The following is a 23,730-nucleotide window of genomic DNA, read 5'->3' as shown; positions in this document are numbered from 1 at the left end:
AATATGTTAAAGAAAGCAAGTTCAACAGTGCTATTTTTAGCATATACAAAAATTTCTGAGTTGTTTTACAGAGTCCTTTTGGCTACCTGTGTGGTAGTTGGGGGACAGCAACATTTCATTTTCTTTTTATGCCCTTGTGTGCTGTTGAGACATTTTCTTGTTCTCATGGGCAAATATTAATTTTTTTTAAATGTACTTTTATAAACCATGCTTTGGTCTTTTGTTTTCATTTTAATGATCTAAGATGATGAAATATACCTTTTGTTAAATATAGTTAATGTTCAAGTCTTCTGGAAAAAAGCTTACTATGCTGAGATTTTGAAATCATTGCAACCTCTATCCCTTTTTTCCTCTCCTTCCTTCCTCTCCTTAACTTGCCTCTGACAACAGTCTTCCGACTCCAGTGATACCAACATTTCTAGCCTCCTTGAGATCAGGCCTTAAAGCTCTCCTCATTTTCCTCCTGAAGGTTGTAAGAACCAAAAATCAAATTGCTCCTTCTCTTCCTCCCTCTCTTTTATTTTTTTTATTTTGTTTTTCAATTTATTGATGTGAGAGAGAGACAGACAGACAGACAAACAAACGTCACTTTGTTTCACCTATTTGTGCATTCAGTGGTTGATTCTTGTGTGTGCCCTGACCAGGGATTGAACCACAACCATGGCACATTGGGACGACACTCTAACCAACTGAGCTACCTGGCCAGGGTTTTCACCTCTCCCTTAATCCTGATATCCTTTTGTTTCTCCCTCTCTTATCAACCATTTCTCTAAGGGAATCCTTAATTGCTAATGCTGCTTATATCCTTTCAGGGTAACAAGGTAATTTGTTATCATCTCCAATGAATCAGATCTTGGCCAACCTCCTGCTTAGCTAGCTGACCTTGATTATCTTAGCTTGGTTTTACCTTTCTTAGAGAAGAATAGTTCTGATATATTGAAATTAAAGATGATGGCATAGTTTTTTACTGGCTACTTCAACTTTTTCTGCTACATGGTATGGTATGGAATTGACCTAGAAGGAGTCCCTTTGGATACTGTTTTCATTATTCACTTAGTAGGATTTGACTTTGTTGTAAAATAATTTATGTTGTCACTTTATACCTAAACTTTATCTGTGTATTGACTGATAAGGGAAACAAAGAGGATTTAGGAAAAAGATTTAATGAGTGAAAGATTGAAATAGAGGTTCCATTAATAATTGAAAAATAGTTAAATGACAATGTGGACTCAAGGGTCATCTTTTTATCTTTGATAGCTTATATAATTTATAACATTATGGTATTATTAGTTAAAATTAGTCAAATGTGAAACAAAATATATAAAGCAGTATAAAACCAGAAGCCTCCCACCAAAAAAGTCTCACCACATTGATATTTTCCACATTTTTTCCCAGCATTTTTTATGTGCAATTTTTTTATGTAAAGTATATAAATTATCTTAACTCATGTTTTTTCTAATTATAAACATTTTCCTGTATTACATATATTCTCCTTTTTTTTTCTAATTTGAGGAAATGTTGTATTTTTCTAACTTGACAAATTATGACCACACCTAACCAGGTCCCTAATTGAAACTTTCATTTTCTTCCCTAACAATAACCTAATATTTCAAGTGAAAGCTTTATTGCCCAGAGATCACAAGGGGTCCACCAAGTTGCTCTTTAAGTATCTGGTGCTAGGACCTCAGTTAGTTAACAAGTTTATCAAGTGATCCCTCACTCTGATTTCTAATATCAAATTTGGATAATCTGATAATGGCAGATGCAAGAATAAGTGTCAACTTGAGCTTCATTTTAAATTCCATTTATTTTCCAGAGGGATAAATCAAATTTACCTTTGACACAAATCTTAATTAAAAGTAGGAGTAAGAGGAAATTTTTGTGACAAAATATAAGCCCATTTTGAGTAGCAAGGAAGAAAAGCTGAAATACACTAACATCCGTGTGTGTGTGTGTGTGTGTGTGTGTGTATGTTATAGAGATATTTCTGACTGCATTTCTAAATAATTCTAGGAATTGAAAAGTAGGGCAGATAAAAATAATTGAAACTTGTTGGAAGATTTCCTTTTCCCCTTCTCCTTCCTACCCTGCCAAATGAAATCACATCTTGCATTTTTGTGCTGTCTTCTTTTCTTCTCAAGTAATTTTTGAGTAACTTTTATTCCAACCAATTAGTTGTTTATATAAATCCAAAATTGTTTCAGTTCTTTGAAACTACATTTCTAAATTGTGTTGTTTCAGAGAGTTTGCTTTGCTTTAAAAAATTACTTCTCCTTCAAATTTCACTTTTTAAGTCATTGATTGGAATTGCAGTTGAAATATGGTTCAGAAGTAAGCATATATCAGAGTCAGTTTTAACTGTAAGATGATCTTGTGTATTTTAATAGAAATATAACACTTTTTTTATCCCCTTCCCCATCCCCTTTGTTTTTAAGGAATCAGCAGGCGGGGATCTTCAGTCTCCTTTAACACCAGAAAGTATCAATGGAACAGATGATGAAAGAACACCTGATGTGACACAGAACTCAGAGTCAAGGGCTGAACCAACTCAGAATGCATTGCCATTTTCACATAGGTACCAATTCAATTCAACCATCATGATTAAGTAAAATATGTAAATATGGGAAATTATTTGGGTTTCAGATAAATCTTGCGAAGTTAACAACTCTAAGTGAAAATTCTAGGTCAGACTTTTTAAATAGTTTCTGTTAACGTCATTTAATAATTTATAGTTGCCTAGATGAGCTGGAATAAACATTTCCTTTATCTACATAGAAAAAGGGCTACTGAGCTAATTCCAGTACAAATCATTTTACAGTGAAACATTATACCTATTATTATAAGTATCTTTTTATTTTTTTAATACATTCACTGAAAGACCCTCTCTGTAAATCTGGTTTCCATTTTCCTGTATGTTCTTGAGGTTTATAATTTTTTAAAAAATAATTTCCTGCTATGATAACCTTTACCATTGTCTTAGAGGTGATTTCACTGTATGCTTTCACAACAGGAAGCAAGTTATTGGGGTAACATCTAGAATGAACATGTTAATGTTAATATCAGAATTATTTTTGCATACCAACTAACAGAAGTTAAATCTCTACTTGCTAATGTATTTTAAAAGAATTTGATACTTTAAACGGATACAGTTTATCTTTTAATTCTGTAGTTGTCAGACTTCCATTCGACTTGATTTCTGATGGTTGAGTGATGGTTGTTCTGTAGTTTAGTTGTAATTTTGGTGTTGTTGTGTGAGGAGGCGAGCCATGTTTACCTACAACTCCACCTTGACCAGAAGTCTACAATTATCCTAAATATGTTCCAACCCAGTTACATTAATTACGGGCCATACTGTGGTATTTTTAGGATGTAAGGAGGTCTATGAAACTGCAGCATTGCAAATGTAAACAAATACATATCAGTCTTTGTCTTAAAGTTAATTTTTCTCCTTCTTTGGAAACTTTTGACTAGGTAGTTTTAGTTGAAATTAAGAAAACAATTTAAAACAAAAAACAAAAAACCTGTCACTGCTCTTTGTAGACTATTAACTAGCCCTTAAAAGGATTACTAGGTTTCTCTGTGTAATAATAATAATTAAAATCACAATAATTTTTAAAAAATTTTTACTGTTGTTGTATTACAGTTGTCCAAATTTTTCCCCCTTTGCCCTCTTCTGCCCAGACCATCCCCTGCTTCCAGTCAGTCCCCGCACCGCTGTCCATGTCCACGGGTCATTCTTCTTTGATTAGTCCCTTCCCCGTCTTTCCCCCATTATCCCCATCCCCTCTCTCCCTCCCCTGCCGTCACTGTCAGTCTCTTCCACGTTTTCATGCCTCTGGTTCTATTCTGCTCGTTAGTTTATTTTGTTCATTAGATTCGTCTTATCAGTGAGATCATATGGAATCTGTCTTTCACCGACTGGCTTCTTTTACTTAACGTAATAGTCTCTATTTCCATCCATGCTATCACAAAAGGTAGGAGTTCTTTTTTTCTGCTGCATATATTCCATTGTGTACATGTACCACAGTTTTTTGATCCACTCAGCTACTGATGGGCACTTGGGATGTCTCCAGATCTTGGCTATTGTAAATAGCCAAGATGAACATGGCTATTTAGCTGCTATGAACATGGGGGTGCATAAATTTTTTTGAATTGGTGTTTTCGGATTCTTCAGGTATATTCCCAGCAGTGGAATCACTGAGTCAAAAGGCAATTCCGTTTTTAATTTTTTGAGGAAATTCCGTACTGTTTTTCACAGTGGCTGTACCAGTCTGCATTCCTACCAAGAGTGCAAAAGGGTTCCCTTTCCTCCACATCCTCGCCAGCACTTGTTGTTTGTTGATTTATTGATTTGGCAGATGTGAAATGATATCTCATTGTGATTTTAATTTGCATCTCTCTGATGGCTAGTGACGTTGAGCATATTTTCATATGTCCATTGACCATTGGTATGTCCTCCTTGGAGAAGTGTCTATTCAGGTCCTTTGCCCATTTTTTAATTGGATTGTTTGTCTGCCTGGTGTTGAGTGATATGAGTTCCTTATATATTTTGGAGATTAAACCCTTGTCCAATGTATCATTGGCAAATATATTTTCCTACACAGTTGGTTCCCTTTTCATTTTGAATGGTGTCTTTATCCATGCAGAGACATTTTAAACAATAATTTTTGAAAAGAAAAAGAAAATTTTCCTTTGTTGTGCATATCTTTTTGGAACCAGTTTTTAAGTTTTGTTATAATTTTGTTAAACAGTGTCACCCCAATAAATACAATAAAAGGGAAAGTAAATACATTTAATTATAGAAATACAATAATAAGTGATAAATTTTTTAAAAATAAAATTCTTTAGCATATTCAGAAAAATTATGATGTGAGATCCTCCAAACTCTTTTTCATGAGAAACTTAATTTTGATAGAATATGATGACTATTAGGGGCATAGGATTAAACATATTAGAATCTAATATTGAGAGACCTCATGGTGAGGCTCAGGAAGAAGAAATGAGGTAGAGTTTTGTTTTTTGTTTTTTAGGAATAAATGAGGAGAAACTATTTGATAGTGAGGCTATTCTAATTTATTTCTAAAAATGCTAATAATTTTGCATAAAGAGTACACATATCTTGCAATTTTCATGGACATCATGCTTTTCTATAGCTGTAAAAATGACTGGACACATGAAAATTTTTAGTTCCTCTGATCTGAAGACTATCTGATTTGTAAAACATACAGATTTTTAAAATATGCAGTTAACAAAGAGCAGTGTGATTAATATGCAATTTTTAAAATATTTATGTTGAGGGAGGAAAGTGTCCTTCCTATTAAATTATATTTAACATATCCATTTAATGAGTAGACTTAGTTACATTGAGCATAATTATAAACTTGATTTCTTTGGCTAACAGTTGAGTCATGTGTGTTGAATAGTGTAGCATTTAGAAATAGAACTTTTGTATTTAACATTTGTAAATGCTATTTTACTTTATGCACTAAAAGTTTTCTGAATGTTTCTTGTTTTGCTAATCCTTGGGATTTAGAGTTTCTAGCTGTGATTGGCCATCTGTTGATTTTCTCCATTCCTGGGAGTCTAATAGGAGTTATTTACTTTGATTCGAAGATAGAGCTTCTTTGAATACTGGAATTGGTAGATTAACCGTAGAGGTATTTGAGTTCTGAAAATAAAACTTAACAGATCAATTTAAGCTTTTAATTATGTTAAAGGCATTGCATAATCTTACAGTTTTCTTATTATCGTAAAAATATTTTAGCTGTAGGATTTTAGACTTATTCTCTTACTTTGTTTTGATTTCTACTTGAGACAAAAGATGATGTATTTTGTAGTTAATGTTAGAATATCAAAATATCAATCAGAAGAGACCTCAGAGATGGTATAATCTAGGATTTTCCAAACTATGGTAATTTGAAATTAATTTAGGTTATTTATGGAATTCTGAAAAATGAAATACAATAAAACCAAATAGGAAACATCAGAGTAAAACTCACATGAAGAATAGAAACCTTGTTTCAGTAATGTGCATATTTATATGTGTGCTGGATTAACTGTTCCTATCCTAGGGGACCTGTGCAGAGATAAGATCACTGTTTCATGAATTAGAATGAATATTAAAATAACTTCTGTTAAATCTGAAACTCTCAAGTGTTAAAACTAGATACACTATTCTTTTTTTGTGGCAAATGAAGACAATTAAAATCTGTTTTAAGGCCTATTTAGACCATTTGTCTTTCTTTCTTAGTACATTAAATTTTTTTTTTCAATTACAGATACCATTTAATATATTAGTTTCAGGTGTACAGCATAGTGGTTAGACATTTATATATCTTGTGAAGTGCTCATCCCATAAATCTAGTACCCATCTGATACCATATATAGTTGTTACAGTGTTATTGACTATATTTTCTACTTAGTACTCATTTTAACAGAAAAGAATGAATAGCAAAAAAGATATTTTGCCAACATTTTTCTGTTCTGGTTGATACCATTTTACTGATAAATGAGGAGCGTAATCACTAAGATATCTATTTTTTTAAAGGAAGGATATAGGGAACAGTGATTTAGTTAATCAAGTTAATTAAGAGTTGTTTGTAGTAATAGCTACTTACCAAGCCAATTTGTGCTGTTCTTAAAATTCAATTTGATGACTAAATCCAATGAATTCATTAGTTAACATATCAAAAGAAGACCCTGATTTTCATTTGAGAGTGAACATTTTAGTAATGTGGTTATAGTTTGTTTTTTACACTCTGTAAGCTTTGTGTATTTTTTTAAAAAGTACTAGTTAGCTTTAAAGATACAAGCAAAAATTTTTGTTACTCTGTAGACCTATGCAAATTTTCAAATTTATATGAGAGAGAGAATATTATTATGAACTCTCATGAACATATATACATCACCTAGCCTTAACAGTTATGAAAAAATCATCACCCATATTTCTTTCTATCCCCACTGAGTCTTCCACTTTTGGATTATTGTTAAGGCAAATCATAGACATAAGATTTCATCCACAAATATTTTTTTAAAATTACTTTAAACTTTTAAAAAACTTATCTACAAAGCTAGTACAATTTTTTATTTTCTATGTAACAGAGTGACATCATAGGGTTCTTTGATTTTTTGAATTATACTGCATAACTAAATTTTAAAATGAATGGGCTGCTCAATACTCCTTAGTCAAGTGCTATAGTACTGTTTTATGTCCTTGTCATAAACTATGCAAAAGCATTCTCATTGAATAAGTTTCAGTCAATTAATACCTTTTTAAATATATTTATTTAAATGCTTTTAAAGTTTAGGGATGTGAACAAGAGGATAAAAATGTTTACTAATTTCTTTGGGGAAATGATACTAAATTTTATCTAAATTCTTTTTTAAACTTAATGATAGTATCCTTTTGAGACTGAGCAGGTATATACTCTGACTCACTGAGATATTCAGCATATCCTTTGAGACAGTAGTTTTAGATTATCTATATGCTAAATAAAGTAGTTATATACTAATAGACTAGCATATACATATGGGGGAAGGTTTTGTTCTTTCATTCCAGAGAATATTGTTTGCTTCATAGCATCAGCTATATGGAATTCTGAAATTTACTTGTTATTTCTTAATAATAATACATTCTGAGATTTTTTTTGTTTTTGAGATTTAAAACTATCTAAAATTCTCTTGGAAATAGTTAATTTTATAGTAGCCAGATACTGTTAGAATATAATACTGAAAACTAAAACTATTAACTTTGTTTATTGTAAATTTATGATCCTCAGATATACAGTAATATACATGCATGCTAAATATAATGACTGCTGTTATATATTAGAGCATTCAGAATAGATATATAGACATTAGTAGCTTGTAAAGCTATTTTTGTACTGATAATTTACAGTTTTATACTGATAATTTAAATAACAGACATTAATAGCCTGTAAAGCTATTTTTGTACTGATAACTTAAATAAATTGTAAAGCAATTTTTGTACTGATATTTTAAATAAAAAGAGCCTAATGGAAAATAGGCTCTTTCAAGAGCACTGATCAATTTAAATTCCTGTCAAGGTTAGATAATACAGTCTGATGCTGCTGCTAGAACTGATGCATTTCATGGATACCTAATGTATCTCTATTGTGTTTAAGAGATTTTCCTGCCACTATATGTGTTTCCAACAGATTTTTATTAAAGGATGTATGCAGAAATATTACTTTCATATATTGATTTTGCTTTAAATCAGCATAACTACATTTTACCAGAATTTATGAAATCTGGGTGGGTTCATTCCATTTGTATTTAGTAGGTTTCTTATTCATTATCAGAGTTTCAGAAAGCTACTACTTTAAAACTGATTTAGGGATTTTTTTACAACTTTGAAAACTAAGTTTCATTGGAAATTTTACACACCATTTTAGTTACATGTTAAAATTTTAAAAAGTGCTCTATCTTGACTCAAATGCAGTTTGTACTTCAAAGATGATACAAAGAGGGAAAAAGTGAATGACTAGTAAGAGGTCTGGGGTACTATGTTATTTGTCTCTCTTTTTTATGAGTAGTAAAGAAAACTTGTAAAATTATAGATATGAACTAAAATAGAAATAATTTTGGCAGATAATTTTTGTTGGTATAAAGCTTTGTATGTAAAGCTAGGACTTGATTTCACAAGAAGCCCTTTGTTATTGATATAATTGCAGATGAAAAAAAGAAGTTGTAGACTTCTCTTACTGTTGCAGTTCCAATTGAATTAAGCATCTTCCACCACTGAACCTCAAAAATAGATTAGGTTTTTTTTTCTTTTATTTTAGAGAGAGGGGAAGGGAAGGAGAAAGAGAGAGAGAGAGAAATCGATGCGAGAGAAAAACATCGATCGGTTGCCTCTTGCACGTGCCCGACTGGGGACTGAACCTGCAGCCCAGGCTTGTGCTCTGACGAGGGTCAAACCCTTCTCCTTTCAGTCTGCAGGATGATGCCCAACCAACTGAGCTGCAATGGCCTAGGGATATTAGGTTTTTAAAAATTAATTTGAAGGCCAAGGTAGTTTGTGAGTGATTGCAGCATGACAATTTAGAGATGTCAGAATTTCTTTTACCATAATTTTAAACAGATAGTATTTTATAAGAAGTGCTATAATAATTTGGTAACATAGACTCTTCTGCATTATCTAGGAAGTGAAAACCAATTTGTACATTTTTAAACAAGATGCTATAAAAATATACTTTAGTGACCAAGAGTGTTTATTAGCTTTCTAAATAATTATAAAATTCCTATCTTGAACTTTTAAAGAACTAACCTTTATTCTTTCCTAATGTCTTTGAGAAGATTTTGAAGAAAGTATAAAAATTTGCTGAATTTTTTCAGCAAAAAAAAGGGTTTTTCCCAGTATTATAACTTAAGATAGGTTATTTACAGGATGAAAAAAAATACTATTCATTTGCTATGAAGACATTACTAACCACTTCCAATAGGGATTAGTCCTTTTTCCTCCTCCTTGACATTATTATTGTAATTAATGACAAAGAGTGTTCACCAGTCCATCCCTTGTGATTGTTGACTTCTGTTTTCTAGATGAACAGCTGGCATTAGAGGTATGGTTACTCACAATGGAACAGATTGACCCCAAATTAATTGTGATCTCTATAGAGGGCTTTTTAAAATCCCTTTTCTTTTCCCTTCTATTTTTGTTCTTAGAAGATCGTAGTGGGGATTGAGTGGAAGGGAGGTTTGTGATATGGACAGTTCTATTCTAGGACTGAGGGAAAATGTTCTTCCTTTAAATTTGGCTTTCCATCTTTCCTCTTACTAGAGTAGTAAGAGACAAGTAAACCTAGGCAGAGGACAAGCAAGCCACTTAAATATGTGAAATTGTGGTGAATGTGACAGTAAGGAATAGTGAAGTCAGTGGTAAAGTGGAGTAGATGAGGTTCACCTGATGATACTAAAGATTTTTAAAAATACAAACAGAAGGACTGGGATTAGATGACCCATCTGGTTTCCAGTTTAGACCTTCAAAATTTTTGAACTGTGAATCTTTGTGATTTACATATGGTTTAGCCTAGAGTAAGGATTCCAGGCTAACAATATTTATCATAATGCCCATATAAACTTCTGGTGTAGGTTTTTGGGAGGACATGATTTGCAGATTTGGAATTCTGAATATTTTCTCTTTGGTAATGCGTCGCACTGACAGATGTTATTAATTTTCTCAAACATAAAAACCTGACCATGTCACTTTCCTTCTTACAATATTTTGGTGGCATGGTGCATGTAGACCAGTCTGTGGTCATCAGGTGAGGCCTCCCCAGCCTCATCACCTTGTGCTTCTGCAGCAGTTACTCCAAATTGCTTGGGCTCCTCAACATAGAATGAAGCAGCCTTGCTATTTATTGCTCATCTGCAAGTCTTTGCTTTCTTGTTTTTGAATGTTCTCCCTTCTCTTTGCAATGGTTGCATATACACATGACACACATCCATACTTCTTCCCACATCATCTCTGCCTCTAACTTGACCACAAACTGGTCAACCCTGTGTATATCCTGTAAGCTTCAGAGTTGCTTATATATCCTATAAGCATCATCTCTGATAAGCTTTCATGCTCTGAGGCTGAATTATGTTTCCTCCTTTGTTAAATCCCTGTTACCTTCAAACTGACAGTTGGAGGTCAACATTAACTTCTCACTTTCTTCTGGGGCAAGGATTATGTTTTATTCATTTGTATCCCTGGTAGACATTCAATAAACATATGAATAAAACAATTACCTCACAGAAATTGAGTACATGCTCTGAATGCCCTTGGTACTACCAACTAAATTTTTACCTACAGGTTTTTAAGACCTTGAAGCTAAGATAAAACACTAGTTATAGTTTTTGAAAGTCAGTCACTATTATCAAACTTAAGACTTAGCTGACTTAATCTAGTTTTCTTCAAAATTTTCTAGTTTGTATAAAGAAATTTTAAAAGATTTTATTTAGTTTTTAGAGAGAGGAAAGGAGGGAGAAAAAGAGGGAGAGAAACATCAATGTGTGGTTACCTCTTGCACGCCCCCTACTGGGGGCCTGGCCCACAACCCCAGGCATGTGCCCTGACTGGGAATCGAACCAGTGACCCTTTGATTCGCAGGCTGGCACTCAATCCACTGAGCCACACCAGCCAGGGCTGTATAAAGAAATTTTAAAGATAATGTGTTAATAAACAATGTTGTTAAGTACCTAAGTAATGTGAAAGATGACAAAATGTGCATTTTTAATAGAATAATTTTTATTCTTTCCTTGAGAATAATTAATTCTCCTTTTTAAAAAGCAGTTCAGAGTGATTCAATGATGTATTTCTTATGAAATTAGACAATATTTATATTCTGTGTTTTAAAACCTATTGCTAAAATGTTTTTGAAAATTTCATCTTTATAAAGGTCAGCACAAGTATTATTTAGCTCAAGAAGTGAATTTAAGGACAGTAGATTTTTTTAATTGAGAATTTTATTATGTACATTCGACAGAACGTACATGGGGCCAACTCTTGCTTCCTGAAATAAAACGTTAGCCTCACATTTCACTTGAAAATAAGCTGACAGTTAATCACTGAAATGTATTGAAAGCTGTCACGCTCCAGGGGCTACCTTCCTGGTAGGAGGTGGAAAATGTAGATATGACTAAATAGTTGAAGTAAATGTACATTTTACTTTTGTTATCTATCAGTTTGCCATTTGCCATTGACAGTTTAGCTTGGCTGTGTCCAATGTAGACAAAATAGTCAATTTTTTGACTCTGGCCTAAATTGAAGTCTAAATGTTGATATTACAACCTTGAAAATAGAAGGAGCTTTTGTTATTACATAGTCCAGCCACTTCATTTTACAGAAGTGGAAGCAAGTCCATGAAAGGGGTATTTAACATCACTGTTTGCTAATGGCTAGATTAGACCAGAGATACAGGTCTGTAGAGTCACTGATGATTAGGGTTCATTCTAATTGAGGCAGCTCTCCTACTAAACTCCAGGAGGGTTTGTTTTCTGTATCACATTTCAGATATTTATCATCTTGACTTTTATCACTGTTCTACACACATTTATCATTACTTGCCAAACTCCCCTACTAGATTCTTAGTTTCTGGACTAAGCCTGGTTGACTCACATTTCTTGGTATCCCATATTAGTTTCTAGATATTTAGGTATATAGCATATAATGAATACATTTGTTGAGCAAATAAATGCATATGGTTTTACTGTAACTGAGGTGACAGAAAGGGTTAAATAATTTCAACTTGATCTTTAGCATCAAAAATATATCACATACCAGGCAGAGCTAACAAAGATACCAATATGAAGAGTAATTAGGTTACCTTTTTAATTCTCACAGGAACCACTTAGCTATTAATGATCCCATTAATATTTTTAATAACAGTTTTATTGAAATGTAATTCACATGCTAAGCAGTTTACCTATTTAAAGCACAATTCAGTGGTTTTTAGTATTTTCAGAGTTTTGCAACCATCACCACAATCAATTTTAAAACATTTTTATCACCTCCCCTCAAACACTTTGCCCATTAGCAGTCACTCCCCTTTTCTCCTCAACATACTCCGGGAACCTGCTTTCTGTCTTTGTAGATTTGCCTGTTCTGGACATTCTTCATAAATGGAATCATACAATATGTGAATTTTTATGACTGGATTCACTCACTTAGCACATTTTCAAGGTTCGTCCATGCTACAGAATGTATAAATACTTCATTTCCTTTTATTGACAAATAGCAGTCCATTGTATGGTCCACTTATTGAAAGTTCACCATTATAAATAATGCTGCTATGAACATTTGTGTACAAGTTTTTGTGTGAACATATGTTTTTAATTCTCAGGGTGTATACTTAGAAGTGGAATTGCTGGCTCATATGGTAATTCTACATTTAACCTTTGGGAGGAATTGCTAAATTGTTTTGCAAAGCAGCTGTACTATTTTATAGTCCCAACAGCAGCATATAAGGGTTCCGGTTTCCCTACATTATTATCAACACTTGTTATTTTATGTCTTTTTGAAATTCTAGTAGGTGTGAAGTGGTATCTCGTTGTGGTTTTGATTTTACGTGATGGCTAATGTTGAGCATTTTTTCATGTGCTTATTGGCATTATATAGTAATTATTTTAATCACATCAATTATGTGATCAATACTTGTTTATGTGAACAGTGTTCTACCTACTTCATCATGGAGGGGTTGTGTTTCCGGATGCATGCAGTCCAAAAGAGATTTCAGCATATTTGTCCATTGACCTTTAAACAATATAAGGATATTGTAATCATGTGGTGGGACATTGTAAAGGCTGCCTGTGTATACAATGTAGAATATTAGGTCACTAGCTAAGTTAAGCCAAATTTTTAGTTTTGTTTACCTGGAGCACCAAAGGTTTGTTAGTTTTTTTTTTAATTTTTAATTTTTAACAAAAGTTCTCCATGATACTTAATATGAAATTTTAGACGTACATATAGCGAGAGATTACCTTGATAGCTGGTTTGGAGTCTATAATATGAGGTTACTAGGAAAACATGTTAGCCAAATTCACTTTAGAAAGTACACTCAATCCTTTGGCTTAATAATTTTTATGTAATTGGGTCACTCTAGAGTATGCATTACTCACAAGCTAAGTTACTATTAAAGAGAAGACCTAAGGCCTGTCTGGCTCTATGAAATAATAGTTTTTTTTTTTCCTCTAGAGATACAGAGAATGGTTATTAGTAATTTGTTAAACTGTGTGAAGAACTATGCCACTGGGTGTTAATCTTCTTGTGGAGTAGTCATACCCCTTCAGCTTCTTTTAAAAAGTGTAGCTAAGCAATTCTGCCATTATTATATATGATTAAGAAGTCTTAGTTTCCATAGCAAGGAAAGGAGGGGGATTTTTCCTAAGAGATCTTGCAACCCACAGGATGCTACTAGGTCTCAGGCCCTGAGCTAGTACTAGGTATATCTTCACTTTTTTTTTTTTTTTTTTTTTTTTTGAGAGAGAGCAGTATCTTGGGGAGAAATAATGAAATAATAAAGGAAAAGCACATACCTAAATAGACTCCCTTTCCCCAACTTTCTGCTTTGAAAAGTTTCTGCTTGAACTTTCTTTTTTTTAACAAAAAAGCTAGATTCCCTACTTCCTTATATTCTGATACCCACTGGATAGCTTTTTTGTTTTTGTTTTTTTTTAAGTCAGAAAAAATCAGTTCTCCAAGTTGGATTTTTTCCTGCTGTGGAGACAACCAATTTTCCCTGGTAGATGACTTTTGTAACCACGTTTAGTTTGGGGACTTAACAGAGTCGCCATTTCCCATGGAAGAAGAGGATCTGCAGTTTATCCTACTTGAAAAGATTCAAGTAGTCCCTGACCGAGAGAAGGTAACTAACATGGAAGAAACATGACAGTTTAAAAAGACCCAGTCATCACAGTTTTAACTTTGAAGAGTCAAAAGAAGTAGTACCTTTAAAGAAGATACTTAACCACGTGAATTTCTGTGTATGCCTATGTGGAATTTAAGATATCTCAGAAGAAAAAAATGATTTGGCATGCATCTTGTCTTTTGTTACCTTGGCAACGTACTATTATTCTACTTGTTCCACTTAATTTTCAGAAGATTTAGAAGCCCTTGATGAAGAAAACTTTCTGTTTCTTGAAAATCAGAATAGCTATTATTCCTGATAACGATAGTGAAAAAAAAGCAACCTGTTTTCTGGACTTCAAAGTGGAATTGGTTCATAGATGCCATTTCTTTTAAAATTTACTGCGGACGTTTTCCTACATGTAATCTGACCCTCATGTCTTGGCCCATTTCTTTTGTTGTCCTGCGAGAACACTTCGTTCCCCACCTCACAGGGTTGTTGTGAGGCACATTTTAAATGTTTCTAAGAAAAGTGTAGCGTTAGTAACTCATGACTGTCTCTGTTGATAGTTTCTATAATCATAAGATTTTGTTTATTTTGAAATTTGCAAGTGCTTTCCAACAGCTATGATTGGAAATTAGGTGTATTAAAATGGAAGTAGGATAATGAAGTTATATTTTGAGTTATTAATGATCATCCTTGTAAAATATTTAACTGCATGAAATGTTGCATTGATTTTTTTTCAACTAAACTTTTATACAATTATAATTAAAGAAAAGCTAAAGTAAAAGAGTCTCGTTTCCCCTTTTATTTAGTTGAGATTTAATTATTCGTTTTTCTTAGATAAAAGGTAACTCATCAAGTGCTAATGAATAAAAATGAAAAATACTCAAAAATTAAAAATACAGTGAAATAGATATAACTTAAAGAAAAACAATGAAAGTCTTGAAACAAGGTTAAAGCGCATAGAGCTGCCCAGAATTCAGACTTTGATAAAAACTGAGTAAAACTCTGTTATTAGGTAGAAGTGAAATCTTAGTAATATTTTCATTAAAAATAGGGTCACTATAGGAATAGAGATTTGATAAGAGTCAGAAAATCTGCATATGCTAAATAAAGGAAAAAATTTTAAGTATGAGTTAAAATTCATGCATAGAAAATTTTTGACAGGCTGCAGAATTTTGTTTAATTTGTACAATTTCATTTTTGTAACCTATTATGGGAAGTAATTGTATAACATTTTCTTTCCACATAAGTCAACCAAATTGACTTTGCAAATCAAAGTTTACATATAGTATATGAATTATCAGATAATGACTCCCAGAGTGAGACTTTAAAATTGCTATCAGATATCTGCTTTCAACTGCTTTGTTCTCACTACGTAACAGTATCAAAAGACAAATCAATTCAAAGTGAATTTAGGAATTCAAGCTTATAATCTGGTATTTGTAAACAAATAATTTAGAAAATGTTTTCTAACTTACAATATTATTTAAATGTTTAGTTTTATAATTTATTCAGTACATTATAAAAAATGGGAATGACCATGGTCCTAGGTTAAATATGTTGCAATCAAGAAATTATTTGAAGTTAGGATTTTTTTATATGCCGCACTTAAAAAAGAAAACAAAACTTTAGATGAACCTTGTGCTCTTTACTTCACCAGAGATTCTACTGCTCCCTACTGTCATATATACTACAAAATTCACTTACTTATGTTTTTTAATTTGTTAATTTATTTCATGTGTGTAGGGGTGGGAACTACAGATGGGGCCTTTCTTTGCTTAACTCAGTTTGTCCTTGTAATTACTCCCTCTTTCCATACTTTCACAATTTGCCCTCATTTCAGCATTTTATACATACTTGCATATCTAATACTACTGAGATGAATGATGAAAATTGGCCTACATTATATTATTCTTTATCCAGTTTAATGCTTATATATTTGGATACACAGGAAGGATAATATTTTGGAAATTCTAACCTTGTAAAAATGAGAAAAGCAGTATGTAAACATTGAGATAGTTTGAGGATAATTATGAAATTACTGATAATTTTATAATGGAGCGCCTTTGAAAATTAATTCTGAACCTGGTATCTATTGCCCCTACTGATTTTTTAACACCAAAATGAACTCTTACTACCAAGAAATTATATTTTGATTTAAAAAACTTAGAGTGCTTTCTTTTTCCCCCAAAATATGATTATATCTAATTTAATATGTGTGTTCTTCTAACCAATCTGTCATAGAAAGCAAATATTAAAGTTGGTGAACATATGCTTCAGAAATAATGAAGAAATATATCAGTATTAGTCATTACCTTAACAACATTACTTTTCTGATCTTTAAAACACAGAAGGGCTATCGTGTATCAGTGCCCTTTTTATTATGGGGACAGTTTATAGAATGCATCCTGAGCCTGATTTAATTCTAGAGAGGATGGTTTCCTGGGAGGAAATGTGTGTAATATAATGGTTTTGTGATTCTTTTGTTGGTCTCTATAAGTAAAGCACTTTCTCACTATCATATTCTTCTCAGAAATAAAGGGGGTAAACTTGGGTTCTTTTGGCTGTGCCACAAGCAGTGTTCATTTAGGCAAATCACTTCATCTCTCTGAGCTGGTTTCCATATCTATTAAGTAATATAGGGGAGTGAGTAATGAGTCCTAAGGCCCATTCTCTTGGTTATCTTTATGTGGTCTTGCCTTTAAGTCCAGGAAATGAATGAGATGTCTTCTTGTGGTCTTATGTGGCTGGGATGAGATTTAGTACTGAGTTTATAACAGTTAAAAACATTGAAATGTTACTGTGCTGAATAAAGGAATCTATTACCTAAGTCAAATTACTCATCTCTTTAAATAGAACATTTGGAAAAAGAAGTATTGTGTCCTGTGCTTTTGTATTATGTGCACACATAATTCAAATTATTTAAATTCCTTCCAGATGACACTGTGGATTCAAAACGTGATCCATCAGTTATTACATTTCAACAATAGATTCATTTGAAATTAGAGCACTAACATAAGAGATAACATGGTAATGTCCTTGAATGGATTATTATAATGGGATAAATTCTGAACCATACTGATATCTAATAAGTAGACTTACAGATTGCAGCACATAACGATATTAAATCTTCTATACTTGGAAATGGAGTTTAGCAATATAAAGTAAAATAACAGCAAACTGAAAGAAACTTGGTCTATGTAGTGGCTATCTTTGAAACATGTTATCAACCAATAAAAAATGGTGAAGTCTGACATGCTGTTTTGAGGGAAAATAAGATGTAAGAAGTTAAGTAATATATTGCTGTATTTGGAAATAATAGTGTAGGCATTTAGCACTTCAAAGGGTGTTGTTGATATCTCACCTGTGAGTGATACCTCACAGTCTAACACAAATTCTAGACTAATTGTAAAAAGAAAGCATTATACCCAAAAAGGCTAGGGAAGGAAACTCCTTGCTTTTAATTCACTAAATTTCAGTGATACTAATTGAAAGATCATTTTTGTTCACTTCTTCAGCTTTCTGCCTTAGGAGATTACTCTATAACTGTCAACTTATTTCAGTTCAGAACTCTGAATGCTTGGCTATCTGCACTATATTTAATACTTGTAATGATAAGGTGGTATGGTGTTCATGGAAGTCTACCCATTAAAGATTAGGCCTAGATGGGTTTATATGTAAACCTCTGTTTTTATAATTTTTGTTTTTTATAATTTTATCTCTACTTATTTTGTTTTATAATTGTCTCATGAGATTAGTAGAACAGATGCAATTTCCCTATTTTTCCGGGAAGAAAATCCCTGACATGTAAGGAGGTTAGGAAATCTTTCCAAAATCTATAGATAACAGAATTAGAATTTGACTTAAATCCTTTGATTCTCTGCCCTAATCTTTCCCTAATTTATCTTAAAGACATTTTAAGTCTCCATTTGGAGACCAAACTTTAAAAAAATGATGTTACGAAGCTTTAGATGTGCAGTTGAAGTTCACAAATAAGGATTAGGTGTGTAGGCATTTAATTCATTTGGGAACATATTATGTATTTAGGTTAAGTCAACATGGTGATGATGATTTTATAGTTACTAACACTGGCAAATATCTTAACAGAATTTAGTATGTACGTGTGTGTGGTGTTGTCATAGTATTTTTGATTATATAGCTGCAAGTAAAGGAAAATTATTATGGGATCTTATATTTGGATAATTTGTACGAGTATGGTACGTAGTAAACTTGGACATTATATGCTTCCTTTGCTCTTTAGTCTATTGATCTAGTAATATAGTTAAGAATACAACCTGGCTGTTTACTAAGTAGCTGGCTAATGGTTTTATTTGTGCTTAGAGCTAACTTTTGTGTTTCCAAAACTGTCACGGCATGAGCAAGTGTTTAGAACACTTGTCCCAAGAGTCCTCAGATTTGTGTGTAAGGGCACAGCACCCTAACAGCATCGATTGGGTGCATAATAACAGAAGTCATGTCTTGGGAGGAGCAAGTTGAAATTTGCAAAAAGCTTCAAAAGTATTTTGCAAAAGGTGGTTATAGGCCCTGAATAGTTCAAACAGTAGGTTCAAAATTTTACTTGAAGGTAAAGATTATGGTTAAAACTGTAAACCAATGATTCTTCAAACCATGTTCACAGGCTGAGAGACACAGGTGTTCTGGTGGAGTGTTTTTATATGCATGTATATGTGCATATATAATCACATGGCTTTGAAATTATTTAACAAGTTATAAATGTAAAATCTCTATGAGCCACACACAAAAGCACTCAGTGGTCTAACTAAGCATGACCAGCTGTTCCTGGCAATTATCCATGTGTTAGGTCCATTTTAATACTCATTTATTGAAAATCATTCATCTTGCATGTTTGCGTGCCATGACAAAGTGAGTAAGATTGCCCTCGAGGTGCTTTGTGAGACAGTAGGCTACATAAGCAGTACGACAGTGACCCATGATGATGAAAGGTTGTGATTCATGGGTGCTCTGGAAGCCCCAGGGAGCCCCAGCTCCCTCCCTGGCTACTTCAGTGCTCTCTGATCTCATTCTTACCTTTACACTCTTTGACCTATTCAAGTGCCGGGCATTGTGGATACATCAGCGAACAAGAAAAACATCTCTCTTCTCATGGTGTTTAAATTCAAGGAGGGGAGCAAGAAAAAGAATTAAATAATAACTGTATAATTACTGTTAGGGGAAGTATGAAAGAGGAGATCAAAGAGAGAGGGAGAGGGCGGGTCATGGCATGGCTGCACAGAAGCGGAGGAAGCATCCTTGAGGAGTCGCTCATCACTCATCCTTCCTGAGAATGAAGCAGGCCTAGGAGAGCAGGGAAGGCAGGGGGCAGAGCATCTGCTTTGGCCCTGAAGCAATTAGAGGTTCAGTGTCCTCATCTGGGGTCATGGTAGTGACAGTGGAGAAAAACTATAGAGAAAGACAAGGATGGAAGAAATGAGAGGATTTTTCATTATGTAACTTTGAGAGCAGGCGGATAGGAAAAGTTAAAGATATTTCTAGTCCACTACCTTATAAAGCTTTTGATCAATAGTCATATTTATTCATTCCTGGATTCACATTATCTGGTAAGGTACTTGATACATAGTAAGTATGTAATAAATATTTATTGAATCAGGTCTAGTTAATTGTTCTAGTTTATTGTCTAGTTATTATTCTTTATGTTGGATTTTTTTCCTTATAATTAGGGTAGAAATTCTTTCGGGGATGAGGAAAATTTCATATGCCTCAAAATACTAGACACATAAAAGACAGTAAATACTGTTGATTTATCACTGATTGCTTGAATTAAGTTCAGAAATTATGCAAACTGATAATCTGATTAGTTAGCTAATCACCACCAAAATGCTAGTGTCATGTGACTAAATAAATTGTAAAAGCAAATCATAATGTATAGATATAAAGTGAACTTACAGTTCTTGATTTTTTCTGTCTTCTTCCAATAGAACTCAAGAGCCAAAGTATATAAATACCTAAATTTATAGAATTTGTCATGTGCTTCTCATTTGCTAAAAATTTTAAAGAAGAGGTACTTATGACTGTGTTTTAAATCCAGAATATCACTTAGCATTCTCTGTTATGATCACTTATGAATTTAGTGTTAAGTCGTATCAGTAAACAGAATCTAAAATGTTTTTCTTCCTACTTGAATTTCCCTATTTACTTTTAAAAAAATGCATATGAAAGAGCAATTTAGCTATACTCTCAAAAGACTGACACTTTTAAGTTGCTTATGAAGATAGTTGCCACAAATCATGTCATTTTTATATAATTCTTGAAGAAACTGAGCATGCAAACTAACTTTAGCTTTCCAGATCTAAATTTACATGTAGTTTCTCCTAAGTCTTTTTTTCCAGCTTTTATGAGATATACCAGTACCATACTTTGCTGTGTATGGTGCTGTGTACCAGATTTTGGAGGGAAAAATAAGGATGCGCTTTATATACGGGCATAATGATTACATGCCATGGGTATAATAATTCTGTGTATAATGTACACAAATTTAGGCATATGCTATACACAGGAGCACATTATCCATGGCAAAATATGGTAATTGCCATAGAATACTCTGTAAGTTTAAGAGGCAAAATGTGTTGATTTGATATACTTATACATTGCAAAATGATTACCACCGTAGTGTTAGCTAACACCTATATTAAGTCATATAATTACCATTTCTTTTTTTGTGGTAACACCATTTAATATCTACTCTCTTAGCAACTTTCAAGTATTGGTAACTGTAATCAGTATGCTATACATTAGATCCCCAGAACTTAGTCATCTAATGTGTGTACTCTTTGACCAGCATCTTGGTTGCTTTTCCCTTAGTCTCTAGTAACCACAAAGGTAATCTCTGTTTCTATGGATTTGGCTTTTTTAGATTCCACATATAAGTGCTTTCATACAGTATTTGTTTTTCTCTGTCTGACTTACTTCACTTAACATAATGTCCTCAGTGACCATTCATGTTGTTTCAAATGGCAGGATGTTCTTCTTTCTCATGGCTAAATAATATTCCATTGTGTATACATGCCACATCTTTATCTATCATCCATTAACAGACACTTAGGTTGTTTCCATCTATCGGCTGTTGTGAGTAATGCTGTAATGAACATGGGATCATAGTTTTTGATTTGTTTTCTATAAATCAGTAATAATCATAGAGATAAAATTTAACTAGTTGTAAGGTGATGGAAAAAGTCATCAGTCATTGCAAGCCCATGTAAAAAAACGACATTACAGTTAAGCTGGAAAAACCTTAAGGCAGGAGTTTCAGTTCAAGTCCTAACTCTGTTGCTCTTGTGTGCAGGACAAGAAAGTCCGCATCCACTATAGCATTTGGGTTTAATAGTCTGGGTTAAGTAATTTTGTTGCTTAAGCTTAGTAGAAGTGAAGCCCACTGGTCTTGATGTCATATGAGGGGAGACCCACAAAAATCCCCAGAATTTATTAATAAATAATTATGTATTCCTTTTTTTTTTATGGAGGAGGAACAGAAAGGTTTTTTTTCTTTTTTTTTAATTTATTTTAATTTACTTTTTCAAATACATTTGTCTCTGCCTACCCCCCACCACTTTCTTCAGTCACTTCCGAAGTATTCTCCGTCTGATGCAATACTCTGAACGAGATGTTTTTTCCACTGCTCGAAACAGTTTTTGAACTCATCAATTTTGATGCTTTTCAGTGCTGCTGCCGTTTTTTGTTTCACTGCTTCCACATTGGCAAAATGTTTCCCTTTAAGGACTTTTTTCACCTGGGGAAACAAAAAAGTTTCTGGGTGCAAGATTGGGTGAATAGAGAGGGTGGAGCACAGGGGTCATGTCATTTTTTTTGGTCAAAAACTGCTGAACATTCAGTGCAGTATGAACAAGTGCACTGGTAAATCACTCATCATGAAATGGGTAAGCGTACTGAGTCTTCAAAAATATTCAGTGAAGCCGAATGCAGCCTCTCACAACAGTGCCAGCTGGTACACTGGTACAGATGGGTTCCTAGAACACTCACCTAGCGGGGGAAGCCTGTGCTACAAGGGGCTGCCCTCCAGAAGATAATTCCAGAGTTTTTTTGGGTGGTCCCTTCTTGTATGTGGTATCTTACAGAGAAAAACTCTTCCAAAGTCACAGATTACAAAAGAGGGTGTTAGATCAAAGGAAGTAAAGCTTATGGGATGGATACGCTGAAATATGTCAGCATTACTAAAAAACAGCACAAAGCAAATAGCCTGCTGACAGTTTTCAGGTGTGTCAGCTACTAGAGCTAAAGCGGTGACTCTTGCTGAACTCATCTGGAGCCAGTCTTCATCACGTTGGTCAGTAAAGTTGGTCCTCAGAGTTTTAACAGAGTTTGGTTTCCATCCAGGCTGATGGGGAGAGCTTAGAGGGAAAACCAAAAAAGTTTCCCTTGATAATAGCCAATCAATCAGCAGTGAAATCAACAGTGAACTAAGCTATTACTAATTCCGAGCTATATTCACCTACCATCTCCCCCTCCTTAAAGTTCATTTTGATCAGGGCCCTCACTTTTGCATATTATTTACAAGGCTCATGTATGCATTAAATAAATGAAGTTGGTCATGATGATCTGCCACAACGGACAGACAATAATAGCAGTAAGTAGAATATTGTTCACACTATAACTCAAACATTTAAATAATTTCAAGTTATGTTTTTTGACTCCAACCTTCTCTATAAAAACAAATTTAAACAAAATGCAAAAGTTTTCTGATTCTGACTATAAATAACGGTCAGTCAAAATTTGATTACATCTGGTTTCTAACGGAATGAAAAGTTTTCATGACAGGAAATTGGAAAACAGATTTTATTGTAAAATTATCCATGTATTTCCACCCAATTTTAGTTTTGTCAAAATCTCTGATTATAGCATCTTTTACATCTGTCAGTATTCAGTGTGCATTCTACTATCTTATTTATAATGTTTTTCCTAACAATACTAAATGTTGTGCTAAACAATTTTTAGGATGGATTTTCCTTAAGTGATCTACTTTGCAAGGAAATAGAGTCACCTTAGCCTCTAAAATTAAATCAAATTATGGAAGGACATAGAAAAATATTCATTTCTGTTTTGGATAAACCACAATGATTATAGTCCTGTTACCCTATAAATAAAAGGACAGGCTTAAAATTAATGTTACTCTTTGCCAAAGATAGATGTATATTCATAAGAGATGAGAGAAACATAGTTCTTCACCTTTTTAAGGCTGTTTTCCTGAAGACATCTCTCTAATAGGATAATCTAACATCATACTCTGAATAAATTGCCAAAGAAAGTTTTTAGTCACTGATCAGTTACTTACTTATTTATTTTAAAATCATGTTTATTCTGTTACCATTATCTCAGTTTT

At 33.3% G+C, this 23,730-nt stretch overlaps 1 protein-coding gene across 2 annotated transcripts in view; it reads left to right on the top strand.

Moving 5' to 3' along the window:
• Positions 1-23,730, top strand: part of HOMER1 (homer scaffold protein 1) — a 119,456-nt gene that overhangs the window by 64,204 nt on the left and 31,522 nt on the right. For both annotated transcript variants that reach the window (XM_054578527.1, XM_054578526.1), the window contains exon 5: positions 2,436-2,575. In XM_054578527.1, the coding sequence (XP_054434502.1) occupies positions 2,436-2,575 (140 nt within the window). The remainder of the gene's footprint in view (positions 1-2,435; positions 2,576-23,730) is intronic.

The sequence above is a fragment of the Pteronotus mesoamericanus genome, unplaced genomic scaffold (genome assembly GCF_021234165.1).
Source record: "Pteronotus mesoamericanus isolate MK-2021 breed Mesoamerican mustached bat unplaced genomic scaffold, CSHL_Meso_final contig_50, whole genome shotgun sequence".
In the NCBI taxonomy this organism is placed as follows: Eukaryota; Metazoa; Chordata; class Mammalia; order Chiroptera; family Mormoopidae; genus Pteronotus; species Pteronotus mesoamericanus.
The sequence above is the reverse complement of the archived record's forward strand: the minus strand, read 5'-3'. Positions and strand labels throughout refer to the sequence as shown.